The sequence below is a fragment of the Ceratosolen solmsi genome, unplaced genomic scaffold (assembly GCF_000503995.2).
Source record: "Ceratosolen solmsi marchali unplaced genomic scaffold, CerSol_1.0 scaffold1, whole genome shotgun sequence".
NCBI classification, from domain to species: Eukaryota; Metazoa; Arthropoda; class Insecta; order Hymenoptera; family Agaonidae; genus Ceratosolen; species Ceratosolen solmsi.
Genome location: NW_011948415.1, coordinates 11,134,575 through 11,152,349, shown reverse-complemented (window position 1 = coordinate 11,152,349; position 17,775 = coordinate 11,134,575). Strand labels below are relative to the sequence as shown.

At 34.0% G+C, this 17,775-nt stretch overlaps 2 protein-coding genes across 2 annotated transcripts; one reads left to right on the top strand and one right to left on the bottom strand.

The window, feature by feature from the left end:
- Positions 1–147: 147 nt before the first annotated feature.
- IntS4 (integrator complex subunit 4) lies at positions 148–5,614 on the bottom strand. Its single transcript, XM_011507947.1, has 8 exons — positions 5,532–5,614; positions 5,037–5,464; positions 4,640–4,966; positions 4,185–4,461; positions 3,642–4,104; positions 2,897–3,386; positions 2,179–2,582; positions 148–559 (listed from the first exon to the last, which is right to left on the bottom strand). Exons 1-8 carry the CDS (start codon positions 5,580–5,582, stop codon positions 222–224), a joined length of 2,778 nt encoding a protein of 925 aa, XP_011506249.1. The 5' UTR covers positions 5,583–5,614; the 3' UTR covers positions 148–221.
- A 2,511-nt stretch (positions 5,615–8,125) lies between these two features.
- Pdzd8 (PDZ domain containing 8) lies at positions 8,126–17,321 on the top strand. The gene is made up of 9 exons (XM_011495538.1): positions 8,126–8,562; positions 8,634–8,826; positions 9,046–9,308; positions 9,404–10,463; positions 10,601–10,851; positions 11,547–11,729; positions 13,700–13,854; positions 16,586–16,763; positions 17,088–17,321. Exons 1-9 carry the CDS (start codon positions 8,167–8,169, stop codon positions 17,319–17,321), a joined length of 2,913 nt encoding a protein of 970 aa, XP_011493840.1. The 5' UTR covers positions 8,126–8,166.
- The last annotated feature ends 454 nt before the right edge of the window (positions 17,322–17,775 follow it).

Sequence of the window (17,775 nt, the reverse complement as noted above, 5' to 3'; positions counted from 1 at the left end):
ATTTCATTAATAAAACCTGGAAATGAAAGACAAATAAAAGAAAAATGAGCGGACGAAGTAAGGGAAGTAAACAAATCAATAATGGGCATTTGCATGCTGAGCTTTGGTTTTTTAATTTTTTAATAAAAAAAAAGAAAAAAAGATAGATAATGTGTCGATGAAATCGGTTTATCGATAATATACAAAATTATACACAGCAGTCTACGTTCGACTTCGTAAAATTAAATGCCTCTCTTCACTTGCTTGGGTGAAATGGATATTTTCGTGGGCTTGCACAAGTCTATCACACAGGGATCATCCAAGGGCTGATGCGTGCAGGGGGTATCAGACGGCACGAGTAACGCTATGGAAACATCTATAGAGCAGGCTTCCATCCATACTTGGTGTGACAGGAGTACCGTCGTTCGCAGTCTGTAATTATTTGACTTTTCGCTGTTCTGAATTTTCAAATCCGACTTGCGTGGCAATAGCAGCTGAACTTTCTGATCCGGATGGCGTAACTTGATCCTCACCGCACTTGGATCGCGAAGATTTAGTATTTTAGCCGTCATTGGGATACCTAAAAACATTAACGAAACCATTAAAGTCAAATGCATTAAACGAAATTATTAATTAACTTCATTGATCTTTATCTTTTCTAATTTACTTTAATTGTCTTTAACTATTTTATTGTATTTTCTTTCTTTTGCATATTTCCTTCGTGATTCGTAATATTCAATCGATACTTCAATAAAAAGGTTTAAATTATAATTTTCGGTTTTCATAAGACTATATAATAATCATTAAATTTTAATGCTAATATTATTCATCGATTGATTAATAATCAAACAAACAAAACAAAACAAAAAAAAAAAACAAAAAAAAAACTCAAACATCCATTATCCAATAAAGATGCATTTTAGCAATTTCTTTCAATTTAATTTCTATGTTATGAGAATTCTAAACATTTGCTTTTAATTATATCAAATTTTAATAAAAATGGCGATTGCTTAATTTGGACGGTTATCGGTAGATCGATCGATGTATAAAACGAGACGAGAACATATCAACGGATTGGTTAATTGGTTTATTGGTTAATTCGTAAATAGGCAATCGATAGGCAGGAAGGGAAGTAGTTACGAGACAGAAGTATCGAAACAGCCGCGAGGAACGCCGCACGCGAAGTAAGGAAGATAATAGAAGTGCGGGAGGTGGCGTCGCAAATTTAAGACTTTTGCAACGCTTGATTTACCGATGCTCTCGATTACGTACAAAGTCCATCTGGACGAACGAGGATCAACTGCGTCTAGGTGCACATTAGTATTATCTAAAGATAATAATCTAAAGATAATTCATACGATTAGAATTCTCTCAATACATTTCTTAGATCGAATGGCGCTATAATTCAAATACCCCCCCCCCTCTCTCTCTCTCTCTGGCTCTCGCTCTATATTTATAATATTGTAAATCGTCGGCTTGTGTGTGTAATAAACTGTACTCGAAATTTAATATAAATTTGACTGCAATAATAAGACATTGTGTGTCGCCAAGTTGAATAATAATACTAAATATATAAATGTGGTTTAATGAACTTGGGATAACTTATTGAATTAAAATAAACGAGTCGATAAAATTAATAGGGCCTGATGACGTAACGCGGCTCATTAACGTCCGAATTAATTTCCTCGAACAATGAGAACGAGCAAATCTAATAAAACTATCGTTACATATCGTTATTGCCGATAAAATTGAAAAACTAAACTGTGGGTCTAAGAAGTTTTTCCGAGATCTTAATTGCTTATGAAGATGGTGTCAATTTTATTGATTATATATTATAATAAAGTAAAAGCAACCGTCCGAATATCATTTGAACTGTGAAGAACAGTTGGCAGAAAAGTTGAAGAAATTGGAGCAAAAGAGACGCGTCGTCTTTGTATAAATAAAACATTAATTTCCTAATAGTTTAAATAGTACGGACACTAACTGTGTGCTAAACTGCAACGTATTTAAATAATAAGCAGTGAATAAAATTAATAATTTACATAAGTAAAATGAAAACTATATTTTTGTGATACCGTTTCGTTAGACCTGTTCTCCTTCAATGGCTTAACCGATAATTGGGGAAAATGAGCATTGGGCCCCATTGCCAGACCTAATGACTGAACTGAATATAAGTAGAAAGGGACGTAGTTGGTATACCTAATATGAGACCACCCGTAAACTTGAGGACCGTGTCGGAATCACTGACGGGCTCTTCGATGATAGCCTGGCAATATTTGGTCGAGGGCGACGGCCTTGGAAGCTTCTCTTCGCCCTTCAATGGAATGTTGACGAGTAAGGGCAAGAGGAGTCTCATGAGAGTTCCAGGCTTCGCTTCGCCGAGCGCTGGTAATTGATGGACCAGAGCTTTCGAAAATGGTGGTAATTTCGAAGCGTCTTGTGGCAAAGAATCCGTCTCCGCGAGAAATTGACGAGCAAGGGATAAAGCACTTCCGGTATCGCTGTTTGTCGCCCGGATCAAATCCAATGCCAAAGCCTTCAGCCACATGTCGTTGGCTAAAGTCATCTCGTTATCTCCAAGGCCAATGAATAATCGTAGCAATCTAAGGAAAAAATTTACTATTTTTAGAAGAAGCCTTTGTACATCTGTATTTTTCTTCTCGCTCTATGGTTAAAAAAAAAAAAAAAAAAAACAACAACAACAACAACAAAAAACAACAAAAAAAACGTATTTTCATAGATATGGTGATAATATTTGTGCAAATACGTGAGAATGACGAAACTAACCGAGCATTATTAAATAAAAAAAAAAAAAAACAAAAAAAAAAAAACAATAATCAACGTGTAATGAATATCATTATTATTCTTCTTTTTTTTTTTTTTATAATGTACGAAATATTACGATGCGTTCGCTTACTGTTGTGAATACTTGTGGAGTAACGTAATTTTATTTTTGATATTTGACGAAGTATTGGAGATCGATGTATTGGATGGAATTGTGAATTCCTTGATTATCGATCGTAATAAAAGTAAACAGCGTATGTATAAGGCCGAAAATCTAGCGACGCCTTCCATTCGTAAATCCATCTCGGCTAATCTGTCCAAATCCGATGCCGCTGCGTCCAATAGTTGAGTATACACTCTACCACCGGGTCTTGCATTCTCCACGGCAGTAATCATTTTTTCTAAAAATTTTCTAGCGTTTTCATCTTCGATTTCCTCGTCGATTAATTTCTCGTCTATTCGACCAGTACTGCTGATGAGCAGTGCAGGCTTCAGTCTCGGTACCAAATGCGGCATGGTATCTCGAAGGTAGTGATAATGTTTGACTGCATGATGTGTGAAAAGAGAATGCATACTTGGACAGTGAGCAGCGGCATTGAATATAAGTACCAGCACGCTGACATCTATGCATAAATTAGTAAAGGAAAATAAAATCTTTTATATATTGCATTTATTACTATGCGTGTGCCTGTATCGTCTCGCTCGCTCTCTCTCTCTCTCTCTCTCTCTCTCTTTATGTGCGTGCGTGTGTGCGTGTGTGCGCGCGCGCGTGTCTCTGTATGTGTAATTATTAGGAAATATTAAAGGTATTTCAGTGATATTGTGCAACACAAAGGTTTTTTTTCTTTTTTCCGACATTATTTGAAATAAAAGGATACAAGCTGGCATAGCGACGTTTGGCTCGGGTGTATCTAGAAATGGATGTTGTCCCAATAATTGAGGCACGAGTGGTAATGTTAAATAAGGATGCGATGCACCCATCGACGCTAAACAATTATATATACTATCTTGATCTTGAGGATAACGACTTAAATTATCGAGTAGGCGTGTAACACACATATGCAAACAGATTTTCGTAGCTAAACGGCTTGCTCCCAATGTCGTGTGCAGACCTTCTCTAACTTCGCCAGAAAAATCTTCGAGAGCTCCTAAAATCGTTTCGAGTTGGTCTTCGCTCAGAGTAACACTAGCCGACATTTTTCTTAATGACTCTATAGCCTTCAAGCGTACATCTTGAATTTCATCATTGAACATGTCTACCATAAATTCTAGGGAAATATGTGCGATACCCGGTCTCTCTAATGATAATGCGCACAATGATTCGACAGCTGCTGTTCTTACCTAAAATTTTTAATTCGTCAAATAGTTTAGCGAATGAATGGGATTATCTAATGGACATAAAGCCTTTAATTAAATATTACTTCCAAAAATTCATCCTCAAGACCATGAATAAATGCGCCACAGGTATTTATTCCAGTCCTCTCTTCGACGCCAAGACCTTCGTCTTCGACTCGTATTTGCTTTTTATCCAATGCTTGTTCTATATGACGACGCGACACACCTTTTAACGAGCCAAGTAAAGACATTGCCAAAGCTCTTACTCGTGGAGATAGGTCCCCCATAAGGCCACATATCTTACAAAATGCACTGTCCACCATTCGCATGTCCTCGACAAAGTCCCTTCCTCCGGATATCATACTAGCAAGCACAGATAATAGTTTGACAATACATGTAAAATTATGATAAATTTAAGGACAGAAATTTTCCATGTCAATGAAAGAGTATGAAAATTAATTATCTTAAACTGGCAAAATTACTGGTCATTAAAATCATTAAAACAACGATTTTAAATGTGATTTTTAAGCCTATTACTTACTTTTCAGGATATTCATTTCCCAACAGCCAAATTAATTTTAAAACAGCCCGCCTAACTATTTCGTAATCGTCGCGTAAGCATTGACAAGCTTCTTGAAAGAAACTTGCGGGAAGGCGACAACCTCTGTGTAAATGAAGTTCTGCCATTGTTTCAAACGCTTGTGCCCTCACTCTTGGATCTTGCGACTTGGCATAATTATTGACTAAAACCAAAGTATCGTCGACTGCGTTAGCAGATAAATAACGACCTATTATGGATAGGCATCTCGTCTGAACGCCATGCCAAGTATCTGCTAAATGATCCCTGGCAATTTTTAAAACTAACATCCTACGAATAATATTATTCAGATTAGCTTAATATTTCATTACATCGACCATGTTATAATTGCAATGTATACCTATTATATTCTCCTAATTTTAACAGCGTGGCAAGACCTTGACTCTTCACCCTATGCGACTCTTCATTTTTTAAGAGATTCGCCGATTCATTTATAATTTGTGCTTTTTCTACCGAATCGTGGGTTAATTCACCCAATTCAGCAAAGACCCAAAGAATTTTTGCTCGAACCGCAGCCTCTTGTTCGATAGTAAATCTTTCCGACAACTTTCTAACTACAGTTGGAATATCGTCGAGAGCCATTTGTCCAATGGTATCCGATATTCGAACCAGTAACTGTAAAGCATCGTTACCACTTTTACATTTTTCTAAACATTCTACGTAAGCCAGCGCCGAACTCCCTTTACTGATTGAACCATTCTTTCCACTACCAGACGATAAGAGCCTTAAAGTCTTGAGACGTTTAATAGGTGGCTCTGTTGTTATTACCTGTTAAAATATATATTGTAACATTAAACATTAATATTATAAAAATTACTAATATGTTATTGCTTACTTGACTCTGGTTAAATTCAGCTAAAACTCTTTTTTTCATCAATGCAGCCATTATTTAAAATTTAACGATTATTGTATAATAAATTTTAATGAACCGCATCGATTTAAGATTAAATGTGTATATATATATATATATATATATATATATATATATATATATATATATATATATATATATAATATATATATATATATTACTTCGCACTTTTATATATCATTATAAACCTTATATAAAAGTAGATCAAATATAATTGTATAAGGTTATGTTATTCAACATAGCAAAGTATATAGACTAGATGAATATATTGACTTTATTTTTAATTTAATCGTAACCCTCTAATTAATACTGCTTATTCCAATAATTTTAAACAATTGTATTTTATTATTTATCACCAATCTAAATTTACTTTTAAATACCTAAACTCAAGTCTATCGTACAGTACGATATACAAGCCGATATATGAAAACAATACACACGTATATAAAATGTGCACCGTACCGTATGCATGTGTGTTTGTAACACAATCAATCACAAAGCGGATAATGAAGAATCAAGGAACATTCTCATCCAAAATTTAAATATAACATTTAAATTGAGCTATAACTGAGTTAATCAATTACTTGACAATGGAAATGTAATATCGAAAAAATCATAAAATATAATGTACAATGAAATTAATATATGACTCCGGATATTGTATATCAATATCAAGTGTATTTAGATTATCGAAATAAAATGTAAAAAACAATTATTCATAATTAATTGTAATAGAATTTAATTTTTTAAATATTGCGTCTTTAATTGATTAATATATAGGCAACTTATATATATATATATATATATATATATATATATAAATAAAAATAAAATAAAATGAATAAATAAATACATATTATAACGTGTTTTCTTTTCTCATTAAAAACGAATACAATTTATACAATTTCTTTAACATTGTGCTCATAGTTCTCTTATGCATTTTTTCACGCTTAAAATGTAAATTAAAAATAAAAATAAGACAAATACTTCTAATTAAGAAGTTGTTAAGTCTTGTTAATTCTCATAATTTGGTATGCTCTCTATCTAATTTATTTGAAAAAAAAAAAAAAATCGACATTACAACAAACGCAGTATACCCGATAGCGTTATAAATAGTAAAGAATAGCAAAAAGAAGAAAATTAAGGTAATTATATTATAGGTAATTGTGTTACTTTGTATTGTCTCGGTCTTCGTCTAAATAGTTACTTGAATTTGAAACTACGATAACTATTATCTATGTTTTAAGTAAATTACATTACTTATTTATCTTTAAATTCAATCAAGGCTTTGTTTCAATAAGAAAAGTAATTTTAATTTAACATTAGTTTAACATTAATTTAACATTCTATACGAATTGTATTATTAGGAATACCAATGAAATGTCGCTACAATAATCGCATTCGATAATTTCATTTACCCAAGACGCATCTATAACAATAACAATAACAATAACAATAACAATAATAATAGATACTTTGGATTTTGCAAATAGAACTCAAGAAGCGATATCTCATTACATTGTACTTTTAATATTATAAGTCTATGATGGAATCTATAATTTATCCTTAGCATTTCATACATCTTGAACTTGGCGGGAAATATTGTCAATATTGCCTTACTTACAATAATATACTGGACTATTAATATGTGTTGAGCCAACGATCAAGTCGTTTGCCTTTTGCCATTATTTTAACATTGAAAATACTCGTTAGTTATCCTATTAGCCACTAGTAGAATAATATTTGATTGCACGAAACAATCGAACGTTAAAATCTCAATTGTTAATTAAAGTCGTTATTATTTGCTGAGGGCCGGCCTTTATTTTATTTAATTATTGCGCCTATAGCAAAGTAAATATAATGAAAAATGTCTTTGAACGAATAATTTCGAATTTCCGTATAACATGCGGCTTAACAATAAAGTTAAATGCGGCCTGAAGTGATGGTCCGTTCTTTGTGGGGTGGGGGTATCTGGCATAAGTCATCTAGCCAATGTAGGCATTATTGTCAAGGAGACTCGACATTTAATCAACATGGCCGTCGAGATCGATAAAGAAATGTCAAGATATGCACATCAACATAATTTATCTGTATCATCTTACTTTAATATAACAGATTTCATCAATTCTCATAATTAATATAGATAGTTTCATTATGCTGAGCGCCTATACGATTGGCTAATTTTCTTTGGAAAATGTTATTCAAGCGATTTAGAATTTAGAGCGATATAGTTAAGTGATAAAACGAAAATTATCTAAATTGTTGATTGTAAAATTCATTGAAGCTGATTTGTAAATGATGCCATTAGATGAATGGTACGTAGTATAGTACTACAAGGATTCACTGCTTGCAGATATTTTACAAGAATTTCAAAAATCTCCCAATGTCATGCTTTTATTGTCTGCTAGATAAACCTGTAAGTTCTCATAATATTGTAGAACAAAATAGTTCTGCAGTAATATTTTTAATTTATCCATCGCTTTAAAGAGCTTCGTACGATTCCAATAATGACTATTTATCGTTGCTAATTCTATGTTTCTCTTTAATTTTAGAAGGATAATAGAAAAGAATCTCCGTCTTTCATTAGCTGTACACTAGTATGGGCATTTTTTATATCATTTTAATATTCGTAATAGCATTTATTTCTGGAATAATATCTGTACTCTTGTTGGAATTTTATATTTTTAAAAAATATTTTGAAACTGGACTGGAGGCGACACCGCCAAAACACCCAACGTTACCCGGTGCAGCAAAGTTGCCCGAAGAATTAGTCAATCAAGTTAAAGAGCAGGGGCCTAATTTTATAACTGGTTCGCCTCGTCAAAGCCTGTCACAAGGAAACGAGAATTTAGCATTAAATTTAACGTTACAATTTCTTTTTAACGAATTACGGAATGCAGAGCGCGTTCGTCTATGGCTTTATCGTAAGTTAAACAATGAGTTCAAAGAACTTCTTCATCAATCCAGTACAGGAAAGCTATTTGATAGCGTACAGGTACGTGATGCGTAACCAATTATAATCATAATCTATTGATTGAATCGAGATTGAATCATCGATGTTTGTAGTTGAGAGACTTGAATCTTGGCAATCACTTCCCCACCATTAAAGGCTTAGACGTAGCTGAAGCTAAAATATGTGCAGACACAGGCTTATTAGAAACATTGGATCTTTGCTTAGACCTGCATTATTCGGGAAACTTCCAAATGTCAATAGATGTGAAAATGTTGTTGGGCAAAACGGCTTATTTATCACTTCAAGGTACAATAAATTTCTTATATACACATAGGACAGAACCAATATGAACGTTTAATAAAAATTATTGATACATATATACAAAAACACACGCACACAGAGACACACACGCACGTACGCACGCACACGCATACACACAAGTATAACGCACACGTATGCAATTAATGTACATATGTATATATATATATATATATATATATTTATATAAATAAATAATATTTTTAGTAAAAAGATTAACTGGGAAAGCAAGGCTTCAATTTACACGAGTTCCGTACACACATTGGTCTCTCAGCTTTTATACAGAACCAGTTTTAGAATTAGAAGTGCATTCTCAATTTCAGGGACGGCAATTGCAGCCCCAAATAATTTCCCTCATTACAAGTCAAATTCGTAGAGCTATTCGTCGAAAGCATACTCTGCCCCGTTACAAAATTCGTTACAAACCATTCTTCCGTAGACTTAATGATGAAGATATCGACTTATCAGAAGTAAGACCTCTATTTTCTACAATTACCATTTGACATCGACAGTATTAACGAACAATTGTTTTTAATCCAAACTTAATATTAATTTTTCTATTAAGGTCTCGGTAACTCATCTGACTCCAGGATTTCTAGATGTTACTTTAATCGAAGTGTCCCGTTTGAACATTGACCTAAGCTCAATGAGCGTCGATGATCTGTCTCAAATTGAGATTTATTGTACCCTCAGTGTTGATGCAACACCATGGGTGTGTCTTACACAATACGCTGGTATTCCTTATATGATATTGGATCTGATAATTAGTAAAGTTAGTTGCCAGCAGCTTGGAGTTGTGTTTAAGCAAGAAAATATCGCGGAGATGGGCCAAAATTGTGTGATTGTGGAAACAATCGTATCGGGTAGTCCAGCGGCAATAGCCGAAATGAAGAAAGGCGACGTAATCGTAGCTGTGAATGGTAAAAAAGTTACCAACATGAATCAGATTGCGAAATTGTTGAAAAGCGCTGCGCAACGACGCTTTATAATACGCGTGGAGAGAAAATTTTCCATTGTAGATTGGGAGAGAAGCAGCTTGTCCAAGTCAGATATGGATAGAACATTTGAGAAATTTCAGGTCAAACGATTGTCGGCGAACAAAATTGATTTGCTCAATGTCGACGACAGCTTCAAATCTATAAAATTCTCAGATTTAAAAGACTGCGAAATGGAGACGTTAGAGAAAAATGAGATTAGTAGTAAATTGTTCAAGCGAAGGAAGAGTAGTAGCGTCCATACTATCGTTGACGACACGATGCAAGTTTTCGAAACACCGTCGAGGCGAATTTCGACTACGTCATCCAGCTCGTCAGGCACGTCTAATATTGCACAGTTTTTTAATATTAACGACCTAAGCAGCTTCAATCTGCCAGATTTGTATTATACGAGTAAGGAGAAGGGATTTGCTAACTTAATTTCGTTTGAAGAAAAACGATGCTTTCAAATCGATTCGGAACATCAGTACTTGAATATTGGAGTTTGGGCAAAAGTCAAAGGCAGCGAAGTTCAACAAAAACTATTGGGATACATTAATTCACCGATTAAATTAATTTTAACCCAATGCTCGACATCGTCAACTGGTTATAGCTTAAAGAGTCACGCGTTGCTGCCTCCAGACTCCAGAAGTTGGTTTCAATTATTTACCGTCGATCACACTCATTTCTCTTAACAAAATTCATTTATCTATTTTTCTTTCTTTTTTTTTTTTTTTTTTTTTTTTTTTTTTTTTTGCTTTTTTATTTGCATTGCGCAGCAACACCAGATGCCTCTAATTTTAAACTGCACGGATATTCTGGATTCGATCCATCGCTGTGTTATGGCGATATTTTATTATCTTACGTCTGGGCTTCAAACCGTTCGACTCAACCTACTGCCGATTGCAATAAAAAATGTGTCGAGGAGACGATTAAATTGCAGACTGTTTCGTTGGAAGACAACGCGAACAAAAAGTCACACGATTTCATTAGAACGCACTTTCACAGGGCCACTCATTGTGACTTTTGCACCAAAAAGGTACACGATTTTTCCACTTATGCTCACAATAATTATGCGACAAACTTATATTTTAAAATGCATATGTCATGGAAGATTTCGATCGGATTATTTATTCCATAATTATTGTCAATAAAATTTTCATGCAAATGTAAATTGGAGTTCTCGTTGTAACTGAAGTAAAAGAAGTAAAAGAATGTAAAAGAAGCCAAACAAGCGCGACCATTTCACAAAGTACTAAACTTTCCTAGTTTCTCTGTTGTTTATACTGCAAAAAAAAAAAAAAAAAAAAAGAAGAAAAAAGAAAAAAAAAGAAAAAAAAAAGAAGAAGAAAAAAGAAGACAGTCTAACATAAGACACATTGTCAGACAAATTTCCTTAATCAATGAATTAATCAAAATTAATGTTTAAAACTTTCCCATCGCGATAACTCGAAATACCACATCGGGGCTATATTTTCTTCTTCTTCAAAAACTAATGTTACATAAGCACACCGCAAAGTTCTCTTAATCCGAGCATAAACATTGCCGGAGTATGCGAAACGTTCGGAACGATAAAAAAAAAAAGTTCAAAAAAGTAAAATAACGAGCGATAAATAATGAAACGAGGAGGGAGTTAACGAGCTCCGATCGATCGACGTTGCGCTTACATCCTCGTCGCGGCAAAGCTCCGAGGTATCATAATGGCATTCTCAAAAGGCAGCATGCAATTCGCAGATTTGGCTAAAGGACGCGGTGCAGTGCCGTGACTGCGGAATGGTGTGCCACAAGAAGTGCGAGGTCCGTTGCCAGTCGTCCAACACCTGCGGCGCCGAATGTCTCACGGCGATGGCTTTCGAGACCGACGAGGTCGAGTCGGGGCCCGAAATATCGCTCACGTCTTACGAAGAGAACGTTCAGGTACTGGGAAATTATTAGGCTCGAACGACACATAAACACATAAACAAACAGAAACAAACAAACAGACAGTCATTTTTACAAGAGTACAGTCAATTTACAATCGAGCCACCAATTATTATTGTTATTAATATATGTATGTATATATATAAGATTTATATCTAGCTGTTGTTGAAGGGTAATATAAAAGTAAGCATATCCCCGAGACTCGAGTGCGCCGAGTTCGGACAGCACGACATGTACATTATTAACAAAATAGCAGAGTATTAAGTATTTTTGCATGACGTTGGATTAGCCAAACGAAATAGGAATCTGCGCGTAAAGTACGGTCTTTATCTTTAACCAATGTATCGGTAATTTTTAGACGTGGTACAAACAATACGTTTTTACTAAATAATTCGAGGTTGTCATATACGAAGGATTCGTCGGCCATTCGGTCATTTTTGCTTTATGAAGCGATAAAAATGTAGATAAAGTTCGTTTAATTGTCTTTTAGTCCTTTTTATCAAAGATCAATCTAGTCGGATATGGTGAACGCAGGAAGGATTTTTACGAAGCTATTTGTCCTCTAGTCAATAGACAATACATACAGACATACACACACACAATATATATATATAAAAGTAGAAAATACATATTTTTTCGTGTGTATGCTAAGGAATTTGAAACGATTTAGTTAATGTGCACTAGTGTATTAATAATGATAAATCGTTCATAATCAATTGTATATAAAAACTAGTTGTTAACGAAAGCATGAATTATCACTGTTATAGACAATAAAAAATAAAACAACAACAACAAAACAAAAACAAAAAACAAAAACAAAAACAAAAAAAACAAAAAAACAGGAAGAAGAAAAAAAAGAGAAAAAACACTGTGTGAACAATTGAATTTCGCGAGGGTGAAGGTTTCCTTTGTAGACTTGCACCCACTCTTCCTAAATAATTAACATTATTACGAAAACATTCCTAAAATATGAAAAAGAGTTTGATTTCAATAATAATAGCTTAATTAATAATCTTCGATTGATAAGTAGATGAATTTTTACAAATGTATTTGCAAACATGATTTTTCAACATATCCCGTTAAAAAATGCAAAATAATGTGATTAAAATTATATGGGAATAAAGCTTTAATATACTTAGTCATACATGCGTCATAATAAAACTCGTAATTTTAATCGAATGAAATTCGTAATTTCATTTCAAAAGTATTATTTTAATTTCTCGTTTACGTAAATATAAATTCAATAGCTATGTTTTACGAGATGCTTTATTTGTTAGAATTTTATTTACACGTAATAAATATATTAAGAAAACGTTCATGGTAATATTTATTTTATTCCTTGTCATTATTATTATGCATACTATCGAATAACACGTATTTCATATTTATTAGGAAATAAAGCAAATCATTCATTCTTTATTTAAGACATGTGACATAAACCCAAGAGATTAGTAAATTATTTTAAGTTATGTATTTGTTCATGTACGAGGTTTTCAAATGCATTTCAAAATTCTTAGGAAAGTACACGGTACAAAGCTACATGGTATTCGGGCACATTAAACAAAAACTCACATTTGCCGTCGTCGAAAAATAATCTTGGCGCAACGAGGCTTGACAAGGCCAATGAAAATTACAATGACATTATTATCATAAAAAGACAAAAAGGAAGAAAAAAAAAAAAAATTCATTACCTCGATGAAACTTTTAAGAATGTTTCTTGTAACGTTTACAAGCAATATAAATGTGCATATATACGCATACGTGTGCGCACGTACGTCCATACATCCGCGTATGCACATACTTATTTGCACATTTATACGCGTATATACGTGAATAAGAATGAGAAAACGGTGGACAGGAGGAAATGTAATGAATGTAAGGATAAAATGGAAAATTTATTGACGTCGGACTGAGTCGTCGTGGATCAACTCGAGCTACTGGCCACTAACATGAACTGATTGAATTAGGGCGCGAGTATGACGGCTATGAAGGCCACCATTACTAACACGCTTCTGGGCCTGAAGAAGGCCGGAAGTACAAGTTGCCTGGCCCCACCGAATACTGGCATTGGTCTGGCATCCAGAAGCCTACCCCCAAGCCCCTGCGCATCCCGCAAGGTAGAGCCCGATGATGCACGTATGCTTCCGCGGAAGAGAAAGCAGCCAAGATCTTGGGAAAGCTTCAATTCTTGATTTTCCTCTCTGCACTCGATCTCCACCACCTCCCCATCCTCCAATCCACCAATCCCCCTACCCCCGACCGTCACTTTCTTTCCCATTCGCGTGCCATCACACCCGTATACACAAAACTTATTTTATCCATCAACGGCGTTCCCGTTCGTTTATCCTCTTCTACGATCCGTAAAGAATAAACATCCTCTATGCGCCCAACCAACTTGCACGTACTTTGCCACTCACTCTTTATTCCATTTCATTTACGCAGAGTTCACTTTTATGCCTAAAGTCGATAATGAACTTTAAATGGAGTTAGGGCACGCTGCAATCAATGATTACTCAACGATCAAATTTAATCAAGATCAATACGATTGAATATACGATGATGCAAAGATTCGATTTTACCTTTTCTCAAAACTGTCGCAAATCACGTGTCCCATATAAAACTTATCCGCTGCTTTCTTATTGAGCTGATTTTTTCTATTTAAATAATAATAATAATAATAATAATAATAATAATAATAATAATAATAATAATAATAATAATAAATTATATAGAAAGTTGTTTTCCGGATAATTTATGGTTACTCTTAATGTTAAAATTCGCAAACACAATGTAATTGAAATAAAAGAATTACCTACTACATGGTAACTATTATTATAATTTTAATAGTAATGTTTTTAAACGATATACACAAGTTTAATAATTCATTTAATTTTTCGAAAAATTATAATTTTCATGCTTTTTCAATAATTTCGAGATTTTTTTTTTTTTTATATTGAAGTTGTTTGTATGAACTTTAACGAGAATTTCAATTTAATGGTTCAAATAAAAAAAGAAAAAAAAAAAAAAAAAAAAAAAAAAAAAAATTAAAAAAATTATATTTAATAATAAAAGTAGAAATGTTTTCCAATAATACATTACTATTCAATATTGTATGTTATAATGATAAATGTAATTATATTAATAAAGGCAGTATATTCCACAAATGTACTTGAATTTTACTTAAATAGCGTGTTTGTAAAATTAAAAATATATATATATATATATATATAGAAGTTTTATTTTGTTTTGTTTTATTTCGTTTTGTTATTTAAGTAAACAGCTAGATTGCCTTTTGAGTAATTATTGAAAGAAGTATAAATTTAAAAATTGACTTGATTGTATTTGTATCATATTTCCTTTTAACGCTTCATTATCACTGGTCTAACCTTACCAATTAATCTATAATCCTTAAAGTAACGGACAATCAATATCTTGGCGTCTCTTCTCTTGTTTTCGTAATTCTGATTGTCTGTGTTTATAAATTTTCACGACTGTGTTGTATTCTGCATCGTTACTTATAATTTATTCTTAATTATTGCTTTTGTCTCACATCATTATAAAGCAATATTTAAAAAGTTCGCTTGATCTGCTTGTTGATTAGATGTTTGAAAAAAAAAAAAGAAAAAAAAAAGAAAAAAAAGAAAATAAAATGTGCTGATATTTGTGACCTCACTATTACGCTTTTTTATAACACCGAATGTATTCCCGCCAGTAGGAATTGAATTGAATTCAGCCATGATTATATTAATTCATAGATCGAGATCTTACAGTGCTTTTAATTAGAAAACATACGCTTCTTTACAATACAATTGATTATTATAATAATTTGCAGCAGTAGAGTGAACAAGAGTATAATGTATAATTACTTATGCTTGCTTCTACGATCATTAAAACAAAAACAAAACAAAAAAAAAAAAATAAACAAAAAATCATTAGCAATACGTGTATATAAGCTATCGTTTTTATAAAGAAAATCAATTTTCATACATTCATTAGCAAATCAGCAACAGAGTTAGCAACTTCATTACTCATCCATCATTTTGCACCTCTTACGCAACACATACTTTATTTTAAATCTCATTTCACAATGTTTACATTTAAGAGTTTGGAATTTTCGTCTGTGCTTCTATTGCCTGATTGCGTTATTCATTACCTAACAATTTGTTTCTTCCATCAGTCACGGCTATACTCGACTATTCATTCGCTTACCGTTAACAACATAACGCTCATAACGATTAACAAAGTCGTGATCAATCGCCGAGTATCGTTAATCATAAATCACGCGCATATTAATGTACCGCGTAGTTGGCAATAATCATCAACCATCGCGAAATAAATACGAGCATCATGACAAAGTGCAAAGTGGTACATTGTCTTTGGTGTTTGGCACATCTTAATGGGCAATGCTCTTCACTTTAATTTTCTCATTTATCATAAAGTAATGGCTTGTAGCAAAAGAATTAATGGGAATCGTTAAAAAAAAAAAAAAAAAATTATTTAAAAGTATTTAAAAGTATGGATTTATCGAGCCTGCATTGCCATCTTCTCGCGTTAGAGTTTCTTAACGAGCAAAGGGGACAGAGGAAATGTGTAGCAGCTTTTAAAAATTTGAAAAATTTTAGTGAAATAATTTTGCATGGGCCAGCAGCCACAAGTCGCCATCACAACGAATTTTGATATGTTCATTATTGGGATGAAATTTAGAGCTCGCTGATTGGTGGTGGTGGTGGTGGTGGTGGTGGCGGCGGTGGTGGTGGCGGTGGTGGTGGCGGCGGTGGAGGCGTTGGTGGAGGCGTTGGTGGCGGCGGTGGTAGTGGCAGTGGTATTGGTGGCTTTGGTGTTGGTGGCGGTAGCGGTGGCGGTGGACTGGGCATAAGTCCAGACTTGCTGGAGGGTGCGGAGTCGAGCATCGTCATGCCCCTCATCGCCGGTGATTTTGACGACGTTTTAATGTTCAAGGCCAAGGAGACCGGTAAATTGCTCTACAAGAATTTGGAGCCGCGGAAACGCCTCGACACCATCAACACCATGGTAATTCATTTATTCGTCTTTTCATTTTGTTGTCCCTTGATTTTTTTTTTTCCGAGTCCCTTTTGACGTTTTTGCGTGGAGTAATAACCATTTCACGGTTTGCCATCTAATCTCCTTCATTAAAATCGAATTTCATTTATCCGAGATATATGTAATAAGTATAATAAAGAACATTTTATTGTACCATCGGCCCCTTAGCGTTATATGTTCGCTCATCCGTCACATCGATGTACAAGGGCGGATTCTTCGATTTTTCCCTAAACTTATGCATTGCCTTACAAAGTGAATTATTTTAGAAATTTATCCAAGGAGATGTCTTTACAGATAACGAAATTGAAGTCTTCGCTCGATACTGAAACTACCTCAAGGCAAGAATTGTCACAGAATGCCAGCTTGGAAAGCACAAAGTTGATAACCCAGAGCGACCAGAGGGTGAGGGCATTGAGCGTATTATTGCTACATTATTGTACCGGCCTACAACACGCCCAGGAGCAAATGAACATGGAGGAAAAGCAGTGTGAAAGCGATCGATTAAGTAGTCTTCGCGATTTCAAATAAAATACGACGGTTCGCAATCCACATGGCGTCACAATTTACGTGCCCACGTGCTCATCAACGCGAGTCAATTTTTCAATGTATAAGACGCGCGAGGACATTTTAAGAAATCGCATAAGGTTGGTATTGTTGTTGAAACGATGTATGTAGCATAAAGTGCATTATCGCGTGTATTTGATGTTTCGTAAAAGTACAATAAACGTGTGCTTGGATCGTTGGAGAATAACGAGAAGAAATTACTTCTCGAGCAATCGACGATATTTGCATTTGAAATTTTATTGTAGCTACCGTTCATATGTATAACATTTAAATTTATAACACCGCCAAAACACTTCAACGGCAGCCTAATAAACGTAAAACAAAAAATGAAAGGGGGAAAAAAAAAATGAAAAAAAACATGCACAAATCTACTATTTATAAATACTCCAGGGTGATGGGCACAGACGATCAATTAAGA

Coding starts and splice junctions, on each gene's coding strand:
- IntS4 (XM_011507947.1), bottom strand. CDS start 5,582: ATGGCTGCATTGATGAAAAAAAGAGTTTTAGCTGAATTTAACCAGAGT. Junction 5,465..5,531: donor CTGAATTTAACCAGAGTCAA/GTAAGCAATAAC, acceptor ATATTTTAACAG/GTAATAACAACAGAGCCACC. Junction 2,583..2,896: donor CTCCACAAGTATTCACAACA/GTAAGCGAACGC, acceptor TTTTTTCCTTAG/ATTGCTACGATTATTCATTG.
- Pdzd8 (XM_011495538.1), top strand. CDS start 8,167: ATGGGCATTTTTTATATCATTTTAATATTCGTAATAGCATTTATTTCT. Junction 8,563..8,633: donor AGCTATTTGATAGCGTACAG/GTACGTGATGCG, acceptor CGATGTTTGTAG/TTGAGAGACTTGAATCTTGG. Junction 10,852..11,546: donor GTGACTTTTGCACCAAAAAG/GTACACGATTTT, acceptor TGCAATTCGCAG/ATTTGGCTAAAGGACGCGGT.